Source organism: Heptranchias perlo, chromosome 2, assembly GCF_035084215.1.
Source record: "Heptranchias perlo isolate sHepPer1 chromosome 2, sHepPer1.hap1, whole genome shotgun sequence".
Taxonomy (NCBI): Eukaryota; Metazoa; Chordata; class Chondrichthyes; order Hexanchiformes; family Hexanchidae; genus Heptranchias; species Heptranchias perlo.
In genome coordinates, this window is record NC_090326.1 from 147,062,199 (window position 1) to 147,082,357 (window position 20,159).

General features: G+C 41.8%; 1 protein-coding gene across 4 annotated transcripts in view; it reads left to right on the top strand.

Annotated features, from left to right (window-relative positions):
* The window catches only part of ncapg2 (non-SMC condensin II complex, subunit G2), a 108,098-nt gene that overhangs the window by 54,676 nt on the left and 33,263 nt on the right, over positions 1 to 20,159 (top strand). For all 4 annotated transcript variants that reach the window (XM_068008087.1, XM_068008110.1, XM_068008093.1 and 1 more), the window contains exons 18-23: positions 1,690 to 1,840; positions 2,889 to 3,062; positions 5,122 to 5,238; positions 7,609 to 7,755; positions 12,730 to 12,829; positions 15,183 to 15,373. In XM_068008087.1, the coding sequence (XP_067864188.1) occupies positions 1,690 to 1,840; positions 2,889 to 3,062; positions 5,122 to 5,238; positions 7,609 to 7,755; positions 12,730 to 12,829; positions 15,183 to 15,373 (880 nt within the window). The remainder of the gene's footprint in view (positions 1 to 1,689; positions 1,841 to 2,888; positions 3,063 to 5,121; positions 5,239 to 7,608; positions 7,756 to 12,729; positions 12,830 to 15,182; positions 15,374 to 20,159) is intronic.

Here is a 20,159-nt window from a genome sequence, read left to right on the forward strand (position 1 = left end):
GCGTCGCTGGTGAGGCCGGCATTTATTGCCCATCCCTAATTGCCCTTGAGAAGGTGGTGGTGAGCCGCCTTCTTGAACCGCTGCAGTCCGTGTGGTGACGGTTCTCCCACAGTGTTTAAAAGGATTCGATAGGATAGATACAGAGAAACTATTTCATTTGATGGGGGAAGCAAGAACGAGGGGACATAATCTTACAATGAGCTAGGAGGGAAACCAGGAAGCAATTTTTCACAGTAGTAGAAATCTGGAATTCTCTCCGCCAAAAGGCTATGGATGCTGGGACAATTGGAGCTTTCCATACTGAGATAGATAGATTTTTGTTAGGTAAGTGTATCCCGGGATATGGAGCTAAGGCGGGTAAATGGAGTTGAGGTACAGATCAGCCATGATCTAATTGAATGGCGGAGCAGGCTCGAGGGGTTGAACGGCCTACTCATGTTCCTAATTGGTTCAGGATGCTTTGACTCCCTTAATCCTAAGGTTCCTTGATCAATAATTTTAAAGACTCCAGTTTTAAATCTGGTAGTAAGTAATGGGAAGCTCAGAGCATGCTGCACAAGGAGCAGCTTGTAGAGATCTTCAGAGCACCTCAAGTCAGCCACAGAAGAGTTGCTGACGTCTCCTGCGATGCTAGTTTGTCACTGTTGGTCAACTGTTAGATATGTATGTATGGGTTCAAATGCTGTAAATATGTTCTGCGCACAGTACATGCTTGTTTGTTGTGAAAATTGTATCTAAAGGAAGTACATACTGATGGAATTCGGGCTCTTTTCAGATGCTTTTCATTGGCAGTCAGAGAGTATGGTAGCCTGGTGGTTATAGTACTGGACTAGCAAGCTAGAGGTTGAGAGTTCAAATCCCACCATGGCAAATTGTGAAACTGAATTCAGCAACTCTGGTAACTTGTAGATTGGCACTAGGAAAGCTGCCAAATTGTTGTAAAAACTCAACTGGTTCACTAATGTGTAATTTATGATGTGGATGGCTCAGTGCCCTCGGCAGCAAGGGATGGGTAATAAATACTGCCTTTTTGTGGTTGAAGCCGTTAGCATTGATGCATTTAAGGGGAGGCTTGATGAGGGAGAAAGGAATATGGAGGTAGGGTGGGAAGAGGTAATTAGAGTGGGAGAAGGCACGTGTGGAGTACAAACATTAGCATAGTTGGTACAAATGGCTTGTTCCTGTGCTGTAGATTCTATGTATTTCTATAAGTTGCCATGGTTGTCCACATCCTGAGCACAAATATATTTTAAAAAGTTAATGTCCATATGTAAGTAAGCATGTGCTTCCTATAAACTGAAACTTGATGTGTACACAAAGTATTTAGGATATTGGGCTTACCAGATGAGTAATGAACCTTTTTACCCTTTAACATTACAGCCTTTATGGAATTGCAAACCAAAAGCTGACCATTTCAGTATTGGCACTGTTAGAACATTTAAAATTAAAACCCAAATATTATGGAAAAATTTTGCTATTCCTCAGTTTGTGGATACGCAACTCTTGAAATTAAAGTGTGATTACATAAAGATGGAAACTGTTCAGTCAATATACAGCATTCTGTCTTTAGCCTTTGATTTTAGCTGAGTTAGGGATTTGACCACTTTTTTAAGAAAAAAGGAAAACATTTTTAGAATTTTACTGTTTCGTGCTTTTGACTTTCTGACCACTGTTTATCGTCTCTTGCAGTTGTGGAGTTCTCTCAAAGTTGAGAAATTTGGATAAAGGGGCTGATGAGAATAAATATTCCTCATTGATAGACTGCCTGTGTCGGTGGGGGAAAGTTAGCCATGTGCTTGAGCTGATCACTGACTGGCTGACAGAAGGACTTCCCCAGAAGGTCAGAGAATTCACTTAAGATTTTAATTGCTTCATGCACTAGAAGAAATTTTGTTGGAGGTTGTTCCTCTTACCATGAGTAATGATGAAAGGAGAATTGTCATTCTATATGGCCTAGTGTAATTGGATCTTTAGCAGAATTATGGAAACTATAGAATGATCTGGGAGAATGTCACTGGACAGTTAGCACAACTGTAGTGTCAGTACAAAATGGGTCTGCAAAGAAAACAAAATATATACATGCCACCTAAGTCTGGAGACAGGCTTGACCTGACTCTAAAGCGAAGTGGTGTGAGACGTACTGAAGGGGAAAATATTGCTCCACGTTGCTCTGGAGTCTGGTTGGGCCCAAATCCAGATTTACACTTCACGAGTTTAGTGTTGATGCAAAGCGGTTTTTACTTTGCAATGACAGTAAACTTGTAGTGTAAACATGCCACCCAAGTTTTGGAACCAAATATTCAACACTTAAGATATTATCTAGCCTCCCCTTTATTCTCCTGACCAGTAGCTGGTTTAATTTGTGTTGCATTGAAGATTGCAAAGAACTCTGGGTTCATTTCAGAATGAGACCTAATAAATATTAAAGGGGGGGGGGAAGATCACCTCCCCAAATGGAAGAAAATGGTGTGAATTTGTTAAAGGGACAGGCATCCAGTTGATATTCTACCTTTCTTCTGTCCCCATTGGATGACAGCACTTCATATTTGAATCTGGAGACTATACTTTCAAAGAATGAAGACCATACCTAAAGTTGGTAATCTAACATACTTAAAAGGAACTGTGAACACTTGCATTTGACTGGTGTAACAAGAATATTATACAAGAAGTTTCTGGTTTTTTTTTAAAGTGATGGAGAATTTTATTGTAATTAGTGACAAATAATATTGCATCTTTTTCATTTTTAAAATGTGGGAAGTGTGCTCCACTAACATTTACAGTGTGCAAGAGTTACAAAATTATAGTCATCTTAGAACTGAAATGAATGAATTGTGAGATCATTCAGAAGTAGTGATGAAAACATACCTTTTCTGTCCACTTTCTTTCAGGACAAAAAGGTCCCACAGCGTAGAGTACGAATCCAGGAAATGGAAGAACCCAAATTGGAGATGGCGTTAAATTTTTTAGAATACATACTGACCAATATCATGAGTCGGGAGTGCTTATTAGATTTGCCACAGAAAAAGCTGAACCAGCTCCTGCGGGCACTTGAAGCAATCAAGGTAATTTTTTAAAAAAAGAAGTCCTTTGCTGGTTGTGTAATACTGAACTATTTGGTATGCTATGTAGGAACAGCAGTAATAATATTTATATTATCTCTGGTCATAAGATTTGTAGTGTATCTGATCTTTTAGTGTCAAATAGACTCCACTGATGTCAACTCTGCAGCATTTTTGTCAACAGCTACATATTCATATTTGTATAATTGGTCTATTTGTAAAGTGTATATGAGGTGTGTGGTACCCAGGTGGCCCACTGGATGTCCTTGGGACCTTTTAGAAAAGTAGCTTTATAATCTTTTTATCCTTTTTAAGAGAAAGGAAATGTTCTCGACCACATACCCAACATTAAAAATTAGCTGCTTAAGGAGCAAAACAACAATAATACTTACATTTATATAGCGCCTTTAACACACAAGAAAAGTCCCAAGCCGCATCACCGAGGCAAAAGTCAGACTAAAATGGACACCATGACAAAGAAAAGGGTATTAGGAGGGGATGACCAAACACTTGGTCGAAGAAAAGGGTTTTATGGAAGGCCTTTAAAGTGGAGGTGTTAAGGGAGGGAATTACACAACATGGGGCCTGGATGGCTGAAGGCACAGCTGCCAATGGTGTGGTGAAGGGAGGGGGGTTGCACAAGGGCCAGAGACACAGGAATGGAAGGTTTGTGGGGGGGGGGGGGTGGAGGGGGGTTGTTAAGAGGGGGTGTTGTAGAGCTGGATGATAGGAAGGGCCGAGGCCATGAAGGAATTTAAACGTGAGGATGAGAATTTTAAATTGGAGGTGCTGGGGTCTGGGAACCAATGGAGGTTAGCAAGAACAGGGATGATAAGTGAGTGGGATGGTGCAGAATAGAATACGGGCAGCAGAGTTTTGGATGAACTGAAGTTTAGGGAGCGAGCAGGATAGGAGAGCATAGAAATAGTCGCATCAGCAGGTAACAAAAGCATGGATGGCGGTTTCAGTAACAGGTAAGCTGAGATAGGCACGGAGGCAGGTGATGTTATGTGGGTGGAAGCAGGCGATCTTTATGATGGAGTGGATATGGGGGTCAAAAGCTCAGCTTGGGATCGAACAGGATGCAGAAATTGCGAACAGCCTAGTTCAGCCTGAGACAATGGTCGGGGCGAGGGATGGACTCGATGGCCTGGGTATGGAGTTTGTGGCGGTGTTCGAAGACAATGGTTTCAGTCTTCCCAACGTTTAATTGGAGGAACTTGCGGCTCATCCACAACTAGATATTGGATGAGCGACCTGACAATATAGTCGGAGGGGTTGAGAGAGGTGGTGAAGTAGCACTGGGTTTGTGTTAGTGTACATGAAGCTGACCCCATGTCTGCAGATGATGTTGTCAAAGGGCTGCATGTAGATGAATAGGAGAAGGGGGCCAAGGTCAGACAATTGGGGAACTCCAGAGGTAAAGGTGTGGGGGTAGGCAACAAAGCCATTGCTGGAGTTTCTGTGGCTACGATCAGATAGTTAAGAGTGAAACCAAGTGTGAGCAATCCTGCTGAGTGGGACAATGGAGGAATGGCATTGGAGGAGGATGGTGTGGTTGCATGTGTAAACGGCTGCAGAGATGATGAGGAGGGATAATGCACCACAGTCACAAAGGATGTCATTTGTGACTTTTGATTAGGGCCATTTCAGTGCCGTGGCCGGGGTGGAAACCTGATTGGAGAAATTCAAACATGAAGTGGCAGGAAAGATGGGCAGAACATTAGCTAGCATGGGGCTACAAAGGAAATGGAACTCTACAAATGCACCATAGAACGCATGTGCAGAACTCCTAGGTTGCTGGCCTCCATGCAATCCAGAGCAATACACAGTGAGTTTTCCAGCTGTGCTTTGCCGATACCGATCTGAGGCAGGTAGGTGTCGTAGAACTATCGCATTTGTTTCTACATCCTGACATGCAGCAGTTCCACTTGCCAATTTGTTTAATAAAAATAAGATTAATTATAATTAATTCCTTGAAATTCTTGATTATATCCTATAAGTAGGAACAGTTTAGTCGTTTAATTCGTAAGTATAATCCTTGAGATGTTTTGTCTTACAGGAGCTCCTGACTTCATTCTTGAGCACTTCAGAAGAGGTGCTTCATGATATAGGTATGAATACAGCTCTGAGAGCCTTCGGTCTATATTGTCGACTGACTATTCATTTTCAGAACAAGGTATGTAAACTGCATTATTTAAAATGAAAATTAATTTTAAAATAAATTCATTGTATTAAAAACTGTAAGAAATACATTTTCCCCTCATAGATGTTCTGAGTGTGTCCTCACCAATGAGTTAAGCAGACTTTAAGTAACCTACTTAGATAACCTTTTAGTTCACGGGTGTAATCCTTGATTTGGGTTGTGTTCTAGGAACTGAAGATGCCAGTACTTGATCAGATTTTTGGCAACAGCTTCACATAGACTGTATAGTTTTGGCAAATGGTTAAAAGATGCACAAAAATCTTTCTTCCCTTTTTAGATATCCTCTTTCAGTGTATACATTTTTTTTAAAATGAGAAAAATGCAAATGCTGGAAATCTGAAATAAAAAACAGAAAATACTGGAAATACACAGCAGGTCATTCAACATCTGTAGAAAAAAGACAGGTTAATAGTTTGGGTATAGACCCTTCATCAGAATTGAAAACTAAAAGATAAGCAAGCCTGTTAAAGGATTGAACAAAAAAAGACAGGAAACAACAATCATTGGAAGTTGATGGGCTGAATGACCTGTGAGCTTATTAGAAAAGCATCTCTGTACAGGTGCTACTGAATCTGCTGTGTATTTCCAGCATTTTCCGTTTACATGTGTGCATATTTCATTTTTACTTGCCCCAGCATGTGTTGCTTTACAACATTCTTTAGCCTTAGTTCATTCAGATCTTGGGCACTGCTTTTAATCTCCCTAGCAAGCAAGTATTTTGTCTTCGGCAAATTTTGAATTAGAGATCCGCTCCTCTTGTGTTTACGATGGGCATGCAGAGCAGGCCCCGTGGAACTCTACTAATCACTGTTCTCAAAATGGAGCCTTTTCCTGTCATCCCATACCGAACCCAAGTTCTGCCTTAATTGTAACTGCTTGGGTCTAAATGTGACGCAGAATTGACATCCTTTACCTGAATGATACCATAAATTACCTACCAAGGCCAATTAGAAGGTTTATTTTGTTCATGGATGACCTTGATGTTCCATTGTTTGTTTTCATTATTTTGTACTGAAATTAATGGCAAAGCTGTCGTAAATTTAAGGGGATTCTGTGGGATGGTAACTGTCCATTATGATCAGACACCAGTCAAGCTGTGTATTCATAGTATTCCTTACCAATACTACTTAATTAACACACAGGATATAATTATGTGTAGAAATTTGGTGGTTGCCTTGATTTGGAGTACTTTTGTTTACAACTGCAATGATCTGTTGATGAAAATTCAATGTATTACTTTCAGCCAGCCCAGTGACTAAACCAGCTGAATAAAGAGCCTGATCAGTATGCCCAAATTAGAATTCTAGTCTTACCTAGCGCTTGAACTTGCTGGCATTCTCTTTAGTTTCTTTGCTTCTTAACTCTATAGAGCATTTAAATGCTAGCATTCAACTGCAGAGATGATGTTCATAAAGGAGTTCAAGGCACAGATTGTCCTGACAGAAGGGAGAAATGGTAACAGCAGTGAACTAAATAATCAAAAAAAAAAGCATTCATCATCATGAGGATCATGAGTTTCATTTTCCTGTGGATAGAAGTTGGGAATACATACACTGCCAGCTGTGATCTGATTTTTCTATACATCAGTAGCAGCAAAAATGCACAATACCAAAACTGAAAAGACAGGGCCACTGGTTCTATTGACCTGTGCTCCAAATATTTTGCTGTTGCAGCTGGCAGTAAGGCTAAGCCCAAGTAGAAGTTAATCTTATCCCTTCTCTTTAGTTACACTGCTCATCAGTCTTGTATTAGTTACAAATTAGTTGTTATGTGTAATTTTAGTTACTTGGCTCTAGATATGCAGTCTTAGTTAAGAAAAAGCACTTTTTGTTACTGGTTCTTTAAGTTAATAGTTAGTAAAAACAACACGACTGAGTACCTCTCAAATTAGAATCACTGTGATCCTGGTCTGCATAGGACAGGAGGCCAGTCATGAGTTATTTTTGCATTGTGAATAGCGTAATCAACAATAACTTTTAAAAAAAATGTTAAACTTGCCTCTCCAATGGTCAGATTGTGCACTGCATATGGTGAACGTTGCTGTTGCAGTGTATTCCTTACCAGGCCATTGAGATTTTTTTTGAATGGTACCACAAGGATTTTCCACCATTAAAATTAAGTACCAAATGCTCCTGTGAAAAATATGCCCCATACGATCAAGTTCATTCAATATTTTTTACATTTAAAACAAAAACATTTTGCGAATTGTAATTTTCAAATGTTAATTAAATTGTTTCTTTCTTGTTTCTGTTTTTAAACATAATTTTTTTTCAAATTACTAACTCTCTTGTAGCAGACCACTTAGCATTAAACATCACTTTGTTTTCTGATTGCTATTTCCAGTTCTGTGCAGAAGGTAGAACTTATCTTTCAGTTCTTGAAAATAGTGCAGGCTGGATAGATGAGGAAATGTTGCAATTTCTGCACGTTCCAGGAAAGGAAATGGAGGCGTCAGAGCATCAGAGTGAGGTTGCAAGACAAGTGGTTGAAGTAAGTAACAGGATAAAGCGTGTTCAAGCGTAAATGTTGACCATTCATATGTACGGAAATCTAATTTTTTATATAGTACATTATTTTGGAAAGATTAGAAAATAATATATGTACAATCTTATTTATTCAATTGGGTATATAATGGAATCTCTCTGAGGGGGAAGAGAGAAAAAATGGGGGAGAAGAGAGAGTCATGATGGTGTGTTAAGGAATATTATGATACTCCAGTATCAAAGTAATGGTGCTTTTTGATACATTTTGGAGGTGAACTATAAAGAGAAGTTGAAGATTCATATGCCTGGAGTACATTTTTGTCCTACTCTCCTAAAGAGTTGAAAAGGTGATCCTTTTAAAAGGGGAATGCTCTCCTCACTTCATGTAACCACCAAAAAATGCAGTGCTGGGAAAATTTGGGAAACTCTGTTAGATTTGAGTACTTCACATTGTAGTGAATCTATCCAGTTATTTTAAGTTCTGTTGGCCTTTATCGTTATTACACTTTTCTCTTCATTTGTTATACTCTCCATACTGTTTCTTTTAAGAGTCTTTGTACTGTCCCTTTTGAGAGACTTTTTGGACGTGACCATCCGCTTTTCATAGAATCGTAGAAAGGTTACAGCATGAAAGGACGCCATTCGACCCATCGAGTCCACGCCGGCTCTATGCAAGATCAATCCAGCCAGCCCGACTCCCCCGCCCTATTCCTGTAGCCCTGCAATTTTTTTCCTTTCCCAGATCTCTCTGTTCCTGTACCCCTTTTAGAATTGTGCCCTCTAGTTTGTTTTTCCTCCCCTCGATCTTCCTACCGAAACGTATCACTTTGTATTTTTCTGCGTTAAATTTCATCTGCCACCTGTCCACCTTTGCCACCAGCCTGTCCATATCCTCTTGAAGTCTATCACTATCCTCCTCCGTGCCCATCTTTCTTGCAGCTCCATGTTTGAATCCCTCCAATCAGATTTCCACCCCTGCTACAGTACTGAAATGACCCTTATCAAAGTCACAAATGACATCTTATGTGACTGGTAAACTATCCCTTCTCGACCTGTCTGCAGCCTTCGACACGGTTGACCACACCATCCTCCTCCAAAGCTTCTCCATCATCCAGCTGGGTGGGACTGCGCTCACCTTGTTCCATTCTTATCTATCCAGTCGCGGCCAGAGTCACCAGCAATGGCTTCTCTTCCCACACCAGCACCGTTACTTCTGGAGTCCACAAAGGCACTATCCTTGGTCCCCTCCTATTTCTCATCTACTGCCCCTCGCCGACATCATTTGAAAGCACATGTACGCCGACAGCACCCAGCTCTACCTCACCACCTCCACTGTCGATCCCTCCACTGTCTCTCATTTGTCACACTGCTTGTCCGACACCCAGTACTGGATGAGAAAAAATTTCCTCTAACTAAATATTGGGAAGACTGAAGCCATTGTGTTCAGTTCCCGCCACAAACCTTGTTCCCTCGCCACTGCCTCCATCCCTCTCCCTGGCCATTGTCTGAGGGTGAACCAGACCATTCGTAACTTTGGCATCCTATTTGATCCTGAGATGAGCTTCCGATCACATATTCATTCCATCACCAAGACCGCCTGTCCTTGTACACCAGTCGCTGAAAACGAGCATTCAGGTGCAGCAAGCAGTTAGGAAGGCGAATGGTATGTTGGCGTTCATTGCAAGAGGATTTGAGTACAGGAGCAGGGATGTCTTACTGTAGTTGTACAGGGCCTTGTTGAGACCACATCTGGAGTACTGTGCAGTTTTGGTCTCCTTATCGGAGGAAGGATGTCCTTGCCATGGAGGGAGTGCAACAGAGGTTTACCAGACTGATTCCTGGGATGGCAGAACTGACGTATGAGGAGAGATTGGGTCGACTAGGCCTATATTCACTAGAGTTTAGAAGAATGAGAGGTGATCTCATCGAAACATATAAAATTCTAACAGGACTAGACAGACTAGATGCAGGGAGGATGTTCCCAATGGCTGGGGTGTCCAGAACCAGGGGTCACAGTCTCAGGATACAGGGTATGCCATTTAGAACTGAGATGAGGAGAAATTTCTTCACTCAGAGGATGGTGAACCTGTGGAATTCTCTACCACAGAAGGCAGTGGAGGCCAAGTCATTAGATGTATTCAAGAAGGAGATATATATATTTCTTAATGCTAAAGTGATCAAAGAATATGGGGAAAAAGCGGGAACAGGGTACTGAGTTGGACGATCAGCCATGATCATTTTGAATGGCGGAGCAGGCCCAAAGGGCCGAATGGCCTACTGTTGCTCCTATTTTCTATGTTTCTATGCCTACTTCCACCTCAGTAACACGGCCCTTCTCCACCCCTGTCTCAGCTCATTTGCTGTTGAAACCCTCATCCGTGCATTGATACCTCTAGACTCGCTAATTCCAATGCTCTGCTGGATTGCCTCCCATCTTCCAGCCTCCATAGACTAGAGCTCATCCAAAACTCTGCTGCCCGAATCCTAACTCGCACCAAGTCCCGTTCACCCATCACACCTGTGCTCGCTGACCTACATTGGCTCCTGGTCTGGGAATGCCTCAATATTAAAAATTCTCATCCTTGTTTTCAAATACCTCCATGGCCTCGCTCCTCCCTATCTCTGTAACCTCCTCCGGCCCTACAAATGGGGTACGGTAGCATAGTGGTCATCCTGCTGGACTAGTAATCTAGAGGCCTGGACTAATAATCCACGGACATGAGTTCATATCCCACCACGGCAGCTGGGGAATTTAAATTCAATTAATTAAATAAAATCTGGAATAAAATGCTAGTATCAGTAATGGTGACCATGAAACTAATGGATTGTTGTAAAAAACCATCTGGTTCACTAATCCCCTTTAGGGAAGAAAACCTGCTGTCCTTACCCGGTCTGGCCTGTATGTGACTCCAGACCCACAGAAATGTGGTTGATTCTTAACTGCCCTCTGAAATGGCCTAGCAAGCCACTCAGTTGTGCAGTCAAGAAGGTGGCTCACCACCACCCATAAATACTCGCCTTGCCAGTGACTCTCACATCCCATGAATGAATTTTTTAAAAAAAACCTCCTGTGTTCTTCAAATTCCTGCCTCTTGCACATCCCCGATTTTAATCGCTCCACCATTGGCAACCATGCCTTCAGCTGCCTAGGCCCTCAGCTCTGGAATTCCCTCCCTAAACCTCTCTACCTCTCTCTACCTCCCTCTCCTCCTTTAAGACGCTCCTTAAAACCTACCTCTTTGACCAAACTTTTGGTCACTTGTCTTAGTATCTCCTTATGTGGCTTGGTATCAAATTTTAATTCAAAATGCTCCTGTGAAGCGCCTTGGGATGTTTTACTATGTTAAAGGCGCTATATAAATGTGAGTTGTTGTAATATTTGCCAGGTATCAAAATCGGCATAAACTGCAGAAAATACTTAACTAATGAGCCTAATGGCAGTTGTTTTCCTCTTTATTGGGTAATGCTTGTTTAAAATTCAAAACTGGTGCGATTCTACTTAAAAATTCTCAGTCACTAACTTTCCCCCTCACTCCCTCGTTGGATAGGTCCAGCTATTCATATCATCACCTGGGATAGTATTACTATCATAGACCTTAACGCTTCTCATAAACATAGTTTGACCTTGGCGTAGCTGTAGAATTCCACCTCTGAATCTGCTTTTGTTAAGGTACTACTTTCTGATGTGATTTTGAATGAGCTACATTGGACTCTTCAGTTGGATGTCAAGGATCCTGTGGCAGAACAGCAGGAAGTTCTTCTAGTATCCTCTCTCAACCAGAACCACCAAAAAACGATTAGCTACTCATCCATCTGATTGCTGTTTCAGAGATTCTGCTGTGTGCAGAATAACTGCTGCATTTGTTTTCCAGTCACTGCACTTCAAAATAATTCATTATGTGTGAAGTGCTTTGAGACCGTTCCAAGAAGTGTAAAGCAAGTCCGTTTTGCTCTCACTCTGCCTTCTCTCCTGCCTCCCCACTTGCAACAGTTTGAACCTTTCTCATGGCAAAACGTCCCAGAGGACAGGGTTGGATCCAAGTAGGAGTTGGAAGAATAATTCAGGGAGGTGGGTGAAGGCTTGGTTGGGCGGGGGGAGTTGTGGGTGAGGGTTTGGGTGGGGGTGTGGGTAGGGGTTTGGTCGGGGGGGGGGGGGTGTGGGTGGGTGGGGGTTTGGTTGGAGGTGGGGTTTGAGTAGGCTTCTGAAAGTGGAAAGACGTGTAGCAAGTCAGATGGATTTAGGGAAAGAATTCCAGTCTGCAGGGGTGTGATGACTGAAGGCTGTGTTTCCAATAACTAAGCAGAGGGAGGAATGCACTGTAGGCCAGAGTTGGTAGAGCAAAGGATGCAAGCTGAGACATGAGGCTGAAAGAGGCTGGAACGGTAGTGTGCCACAGTACCGTGAAGAGATTCGTTAATGAGGATGAGGATTTTGAAATCGATATGCTGGGGAATGGGACCCAGTGGAGATTGAGGGCAAAGTGAGTGATAAGTGAGTGGGATTTAGGAGGCGATAGATGAAGGTGGCAGAATTGCCATTTCTATTTGACAGTACTCCTATAGTCAGCCTTATTCTGAACTTCCTCTCATTCTACTACGCTGTAAACACTGACCTATATGAGCTGCTTCTTTCCCCACCCAACCCCCCCCCCAAGTTGCAGTCTCCTACACTATCTCATTGTTGAACCCCATAGCTCCTGAAGTATTCCTTCTACAGTCTACAGACTTCTAAAACTCGTACTTGGTGTTATTTCTGGATTTGCCTTGTCTTCTTTTACTCTTTTAAACCTTACTGGAGTTCTGCATTATGGGCCAGGATCCTTCATCTGGGTTTCTCAAAAAAAAATTTAAGAATATATACCTTCATTCAAAGAATGCTGACTGATGCACCGAAAGTTGGGATTTTTTTTTTCTGTTTTCTTGGTATTTGCAAATTGGAGTACAAATCTAAGGATACCAATTGTACATTTCCTTTGCATAGGTGTATCTTGCAGTCTGTAAGGATATCGTTATGATTGGTGTCTCTGATACAGAGTTCCAGGCTCAGTTGCTTGGCCTTGCTCTTGCTGTGATGCACTCAGGTAACCTGTCTATAATATGTTAAAAGTCTTGTGCCTTTTGCACAGTTTCTGTTTGTCATAATTTGGTCATGCTCACTGTGACTTGAGATAACACCTGGACACTTTACTTAAATGCCCAGATACTAACAATTACATAGGAACATACAAAAATGACAGGCAGCAAAAGAACAGCATAACCATCAATTCTGTCCCATGCAGTCATGTGGCAATTAAGCATCATGACCCCCCGTGCTCCCACCCACCAGCAGCCACGTAATCTGGGAGAGGCAAAAAAGGATAAAAAACCCCCGAGGCCAATTCAAGGGGAAAAGAATTCTGGGAATACCTCTCCGATCCATGAATGAAATCTAAATGAGTTCCATGAGGCACATCACCCAACATCCCACCTACCTTTTGTACGCAGTGATGTCGGCCTCAGCCAGGAACTTGTCCAGCTCCCTTTTGAACGCGTCCAGCTCCCTTTCGAACGCTTCCAGCGAATCCGCACTTACTGCATCAGCTGGCAACTTGTTCCAGACGTTGATGACCCTCCGAGAAAAGATAAACCTCCAGACATTTAACCTAGTTATATGCTTACATAACTTCCACGCATGTACCCGGTTCTCCCTAACCTATCTAATTCAAATAGTCTATGCATATGGACACCGTCTAGCCCCTTCATTATTTTAAGCACCTCAATCAAATCTCCCCAAAGTTTATGCTTTTCTAGAGTGAAAAGATCCAGCTTTCTAAGCTTAGCATAATAAATATACCTTGTCGTTCAGGATTTCTAACAGGTGGTAATGCTATTCCACCTCACCTCTCCATCTCCCAGGTGACCCAATCCCAACTGACCCAATCCCAACCAACCCAACCCACAACTTTTTGTGGGCTTGCTGGTCATCACTCCTCCCCTGCTATGCGCCTTTTCCTGGCCCCTTTTAAAATGATTCAATCCCAAGGCCTATTCCCTGACCAGAGAACTTTTTGACCCTGGCCTCCTTCCTCAGGCAATGTTGGGCCGAATGCTGCTGTGTTTTTGTCTGCACCTGGCAATTGTGCGCTCTAATCTGAGGCCTGCTCCCTCTGATTGTACCTGGATCCCAATGCAGACCCCAGATCCTCCTACTTCCTCTGTTGGTCCTGTGCTACTTCAAAATTTATGCCAGTGGGGAAAACCACTCTAATTTACATTGAAAGTGCTCTCCCCTCTCCGAATGCAGTTCCTTATTTTAAAAGAAAAAGTGTCTCCATAATAGTATACAGAAGCTGACTGTATAAGTTCAAAGATTCAAGGATGAAGAATAGTTGTCTGGGAAAGGTACTGCAGGGACACTGGTGTCAGTGGAACCATATCCCTCAAGTCACTGCTTTGAGTGGAGGAAGGGAGAAAATGTGAAATTTCCTACCTTGCAGGAGATGATTTAATGGTCTGTGAATATCCACCACACATCTTCTAATTTGCAAGGTAGTTGCTCAGTTGAAATCCTGTCAGCAAGCAGCTCGTAGGGTCTAATATAAAGATGATCAGCATCTTTCTTTCCCTGGATACCAACTAGGTTGTATCTCAGTCTGAAAAATTCAGAACCTGCCAGACGCTACTTCTGCTGAGTCTGTAGATATGGAAATAAAAAGTTTCCCTGGAGCTAGCGAAATTATAAAGTAAATTACTTCATTCATTCAGCCTGCACGTGTGAAATAAGAAATCTCCAACCATGAGGGAAAATCATTTCAGAGACATTATCACTTCAAAAATTCACACTTCCAAGTCAGATGATCTCCCCCAGCTCTGTTTTGTGGTGTGAAGAGTACTTTCATTGTCTACAGCTAACAAAATCTAATGGGGGGTGAAATTGGACTTGGGCGGTAGTAAAAATGGGCAATAGTGAATCGGCTGCCCGTTTGCACCCTGCTTGATTTCTTTTCCATTCAAACCCCTAAATGGTTAATGAAATCTAAAGGAAAAGGATGTAGCACTGTTTAAATGTTTAATATTAAATTCTTTGATTAACTTTATTTTTATTATTTGGCCTTTGTTATAGTTATTAGAGCATGGTGACTAAAGTAATAGAATTGGCTTTATTATACCATATAATTGTACTAGTCAAGCACATAATCATTTCAAAAACTGAGTAGTAGTGATTCTTTGAAAGTCAAAACTGTGACCACGTACTCCACTAACACATTAGTTGCACTCTATGCAACCAACATGTTTAGTCACTCAAGATGACTTTTGTGTATCCTTTTGTATTTCGAGGTCCATACCACTTTCTCCAGGTGACCATAACTTAGAATTATTATTCAGGAAATTATTTCATTACAGAATCTCAGTTGTGAATTGTTTGGTCTTTCTTACTTCTTGTCCATTATTCAGAGAAAGGAGTCTTCAGTTTACCAATACTGATATCCATTCTGAAAGAGATTACAATGAACTGCCTAGCTCAGAACATCTACAGCACCAGTGAGAAAACTAAAGAAATACTTGACATTGTCCAGAAAGTATTCCACAAAATTTTGGAAATTCTGGCTCGCCGTTCAAGAAAGAACCAGGAAGAAGCCCTGCAGGTATAACTTTAAAATCTATTTTATTCTATTTGTTTATGTAATGAGTTAAAATGTAGACGTTGGTTGTATATTGGGCCAGAATTTGCTGTCAGAATAACAGCAAGGCTAATGGCGCTCGCCGTTATTTAAAGGTAAAAGGTACAGCAACTTCAGGCGAGGAGCAGACGCACGGTTAAATGTGAATATCCAAAAGTTGCTGTCCGAGTTGCGCCACTCGGCCATTAGCTGTGCGAAAATGGCATCTCGCCCTTAGCCTCCCTGTTTTTTTTAGGAACTTGCTTTAATTGCCTATTAAACTCACCACAGAAAGTTAAGTCATGTCATTACAAGCGTAAGTACCCTTTTAAAGATGTGCTAAGTGTTAATTACTGCCTATCAACCTCGCTGGCACCGAAAATTAACTCTTGCAAGTGTGGAGTCTCATTCCTTCAGGTTTTGAATTTTTCGGTGAGATTTTTAAAATGTCAAATTTTAATTTTTTTTCTTTACCTCTCTCTCCTCTCACTCTCTCTCTTTATTTTTCTTTGTGTGCCTGATTTGACATTGAATTCACCCCTTTTAATTCACCCTCCTCAGCCCTTCCTGTGTTTATTTCCCAATCCTTAAATCTTATTGTTTAAGGAGATACTCTGGTTGCCCTGTTCACTCAGGTCCCAGATGGCTGGTTTCCCTCGCTGCGCTGTTATCAGCTCTCACTTTCAGCAACTTTGTGGGCAAAATTTTTTAAGCTGAAGGGTGCAGGGGCAAGTCTAACTGATGGCAGATGCCATTAAATGCCCTGCTATAGCAAATTCTGGCCCATTCTTTGTGATTCTGTATGACCCCATATCCCTTTTTTTATTACGGTGTAAGTAGTAGAGGTAATGATTCTAATTGAGAAACCTCTAATTTTGTTCATTACATATCAACAGAATTGTGAAAACAATAGCCAATATGTTTGTCCACAATAATATTAAATGCATTTTCTTGCTCCTAGTATTATATAATTTTATTAAAGGGATTTTTCAATAGTCACCTTTTAACACTTACTTAAACTAACTTTTCCTGTGAATTTGAGTGCTTTTTTTTTACTTCCATCTTGTATAATTTACAAATCAGTTTTCCATTTATGCAAGCTTATATGGTCCAAATCACCACCAACAACAACTTGCATTTATATAGTGCCTTTTAACATAGTAAAACATCCCAAGACGCTGCACAGGAGCGATTTTCAAACAAAATTTGACACTGAGCCACGTACGGCGATATTAGGACAAGTGACCGAAAGCCTGGTCAAAGAGGTAGGTTTTAAGGAGCATCTTAAAGGAGGAGAGAGAGGTTTAGAGAAGGAATCACAGAGCTTAGGACCTAGGCATCTGAAGGCAAGGCCGCCAATGGTGGAGCAATTAAAATCGGGGATGCGCAAGAGGCCAGAATTGGAGGAGCGCAGAGATCTCGAGAGGAGGCTGGAGGAAGGTAGATAGGAGAGGGGAGAGGCCATGGAGGGATTTGAAAACAAGGATGAGAATTTTAAAATCGAAGTGTTCCTGGACCGGGAGCCAATGTAGGTCAGCGAGCACAGGGTTAATGGGTGAATAGGACTTGGTGTGAGTTAGGATGTAGGCAGCAGAGTTTTGGATGAGCTTAAGTTTATGGAGGGTGGAAGGTGGGAGGCCGGCTAGGAGAGCATTGAAATAGTCAAGTCTAGAGATAACAAAGGCGTGGATGAGGGTTTCAGCAGCAGATGAGCTGAGGCAGGGGCGGAGACATGCGATGTTGTGGAGGTGGAAGTAGGCGGTCTTGGTGACGGAGCGGATATGTGGTCGGAAGCTCCTCTCAGGGTCAGATAGGATGCCATGGTTGCGAACAGTCTGGTTCAGCCTCAGACAATGGCCAGGGAGAAGGATGGAGTTGGTGGCTAGGGAACGGAGTTTTGTGGTGGAGATTGAAGACGATGGCTTTGGTCTTCCCAATATTTATTTGGAGGAAATTTTTGTCATCCAGTACTGGATGTCGGGCATGCAGTGTGACAAATCAGACGGTGAAGGAGTCGAGGGAGGTGGTGGTGAGGTAGAGCTGGGTGTCGTCAGTGTACGTGTGGAACCTGATGTGTTTTCGGATGATGTCGCTGAGGGGCAGCATGTAGATGAGAAATAGGAGAGGGCCAAGGATAGATCCTTGGGGGACTCCAGAGGTAACCGTGCAGGAGCGGGAAGAAAAGCCATCTCTGGCTGCAACTGGATAGATAAGAATGGAATCAGGCGAGCGCAGTCCCACCCAGCTGGACAACTGAGGAGAGGCCTTGGAGGAGGATGGTGTGGTCAAGCGTGTCAAAGGCTGCAGACAGTCGAGAAGAATGAGGAGGGATAGTTTACCATAGTAACATAGGATGTCATTTGTGACTTTGATAAAGGGCGTTTCAGAATTTATGCCTAATTTCTCCTCTGGAAGAGCACTGGCAGTAGAATAGCCAGTATTCTAAGTGTTGTACATAAGATGATTCAGTTAATTGGCAAGCAAGTCTCCCCAGGAGTTTCTACTATACTACAGTGGGGTACAATGACGATCAACCTTAGAGGCCTTGTAGTACACCTTGAGCGAAAAGAGACTATTATTCAAATCGTGTTGATGAAAACCAATAAGACCTAAGCCCCCTCTCCTCCTACAAGACACTCTCCAAAAACTCTCTCTATTCTAATTCTGTCCAATCCCCTCTAATCAGAAAAACCCAAACAACACAGCATTATAATAGAGGAAGATGAAAATAGTAGTTGCCATATCATCCATAACCGCTAGATGACTTTCTACTGGAAGACACACAAAAGTTAAGCAACATGGTTCCATGAGAACCTTTTAAAATTTGAGATGCTGTTTGCTTTTCCCCCCACCACCCAAGGAAAAAATATATTACATTTGTTCTTGGGTTCATGTAACTTCAACTTTAGCCTCACACAGATGCACTGCAGAAGCTCCTCTAAATGTTTGTGTCTTCAAAGAAGAGTGTGTGGGGGGCTGGTGGTAGTACCTAGCTCAAAACCATGACACATATTGTGCTTTTCACCAACAATAATGATTGGATATATCTGCGAAGAATAACTGCAATTTGGCAGAATTACAATGCTCTGCATGGTATCTGAAGAGCAACTACTTTGGGAGTTTTACACACTATATATGAATTGCAATCAAAAAGAAGAGGAAGTGTTCCTCAATCTTTGAAAGTAGTTAGCTTCCCATGTACCAAAGTTCTTATTCATTGTCTTTTTTGAATCTTGTTTAGGGTAAGCTAGGCTCCCCACTTTCTGCATAATGCTCTGCCTACATGGTAGAATATGCAAGGAGGACTGTAAAAAATTTCAGGATGACATACAGGTTAGCAGAAAGGGAAAATGGGTGGCAGATGCAATTTAATAGGAACTTAGGAATTGCCAGACCCAAAAAGGCCATTTAATTCGCCACCCACAATCCTGTTAGTTGCGTGTTTCAACGATAATAGATCAATGACCAATGGCAATCAATCTGGATCAGTTAGTCTCCAGCAGACCTAGACTTGACGAAGAAAAACCCCAGTGGTAAGCTTTGGAACCACTGGTCCAAAGTCACCTGGTCCTTCAAAGCATGCTACACTTATGCCATATGCCTCAAATTACATCTAGATAAGTGTGAGGTTATACATTTTTGGAGGAAAAACGAGGATTGGGAGTATACACTCGATGTAAAGACGCTGAAGGGTGAGAAATCTAGGGGTTCAAATATATAAATTCTTGAAAGTGCGAGTTCAGGTAGAAAGGGGCTAACAGCATTTTGACTTATGAATAGGAACATATAGTACAAAAATAAAGTAATAAATTTGTATGAAACATTGGTTAGGCTGTGCAGTTTTGGGTACCCCATTATAGAAAGGACATTAAAACCATTGAGAGCGTACAGAATATTCACAAGGATTATGCCAGGGATGGGAAACTAGTTATGAGGAGATGCTTAAGATATTGAGACTATATAAGATGAGACTAAATAGATGTTTTTAAAATTAGAAAGGATTTTGATACTGAATAGGCAAAGGCTATTTTCTCTGTGGAACAGTGAAGAGGGGTCACCAATTTAAAATTGACACTAAGAGGATGAGGAGCGAGGTTAGGAGAATTTTCTTTATGCAGAGGGTTGTTGGAGCATGGAATGGTTGAGGCAGAGACTTGTATCTTTCAAGGGAAAATTGGATAAATATTTGAAGATGGAAGATGCAGAGCTTTGGGGAGAGAGTAGGGCAGTGGTATTAGTTTTGGTATGCTCTAGCAGAGAGGCAGCATAGACACGATAGGCCAAATGGGCTCCTTCTGTGCTGTAAACCTGTTTATCATTATTTATAATCTTAAGCAAGGTGCCCCCTCTAGTTCCTTGCCCTAGTTACAATCTGGTAGATTTTTCTGCTAAGTTTCTCTAATCAAAAATAACTGAAGATGGCCATGTGAAAACAAGAAATCATGGTTCTCGTGGCGAATGCCTCCTAAAGGGTCAGATATCCCTTATGAATACTCCTGCTGATTTTTTTTGATTTATCTATGGTGCACAGAACACTGCTGCATTCAAAGAATGAGAAAAGTGGGCTGATCCACCTTCCAATTCAAGTTTTTGATAGATGTACAATCATGTCAAATTTTGTTTGATAATCCCTCCTGTGAAGTGCCTTGGGACGTTTTACCACGTTAAAGGTGCTATATAAATGTAAGTTGTCGTGAATGTAATCAGAGGTTCTGTAGTCAAGCATTTAGTCATAAATAATGCAGGTATGTAATTGTTATTGTACAGTGCC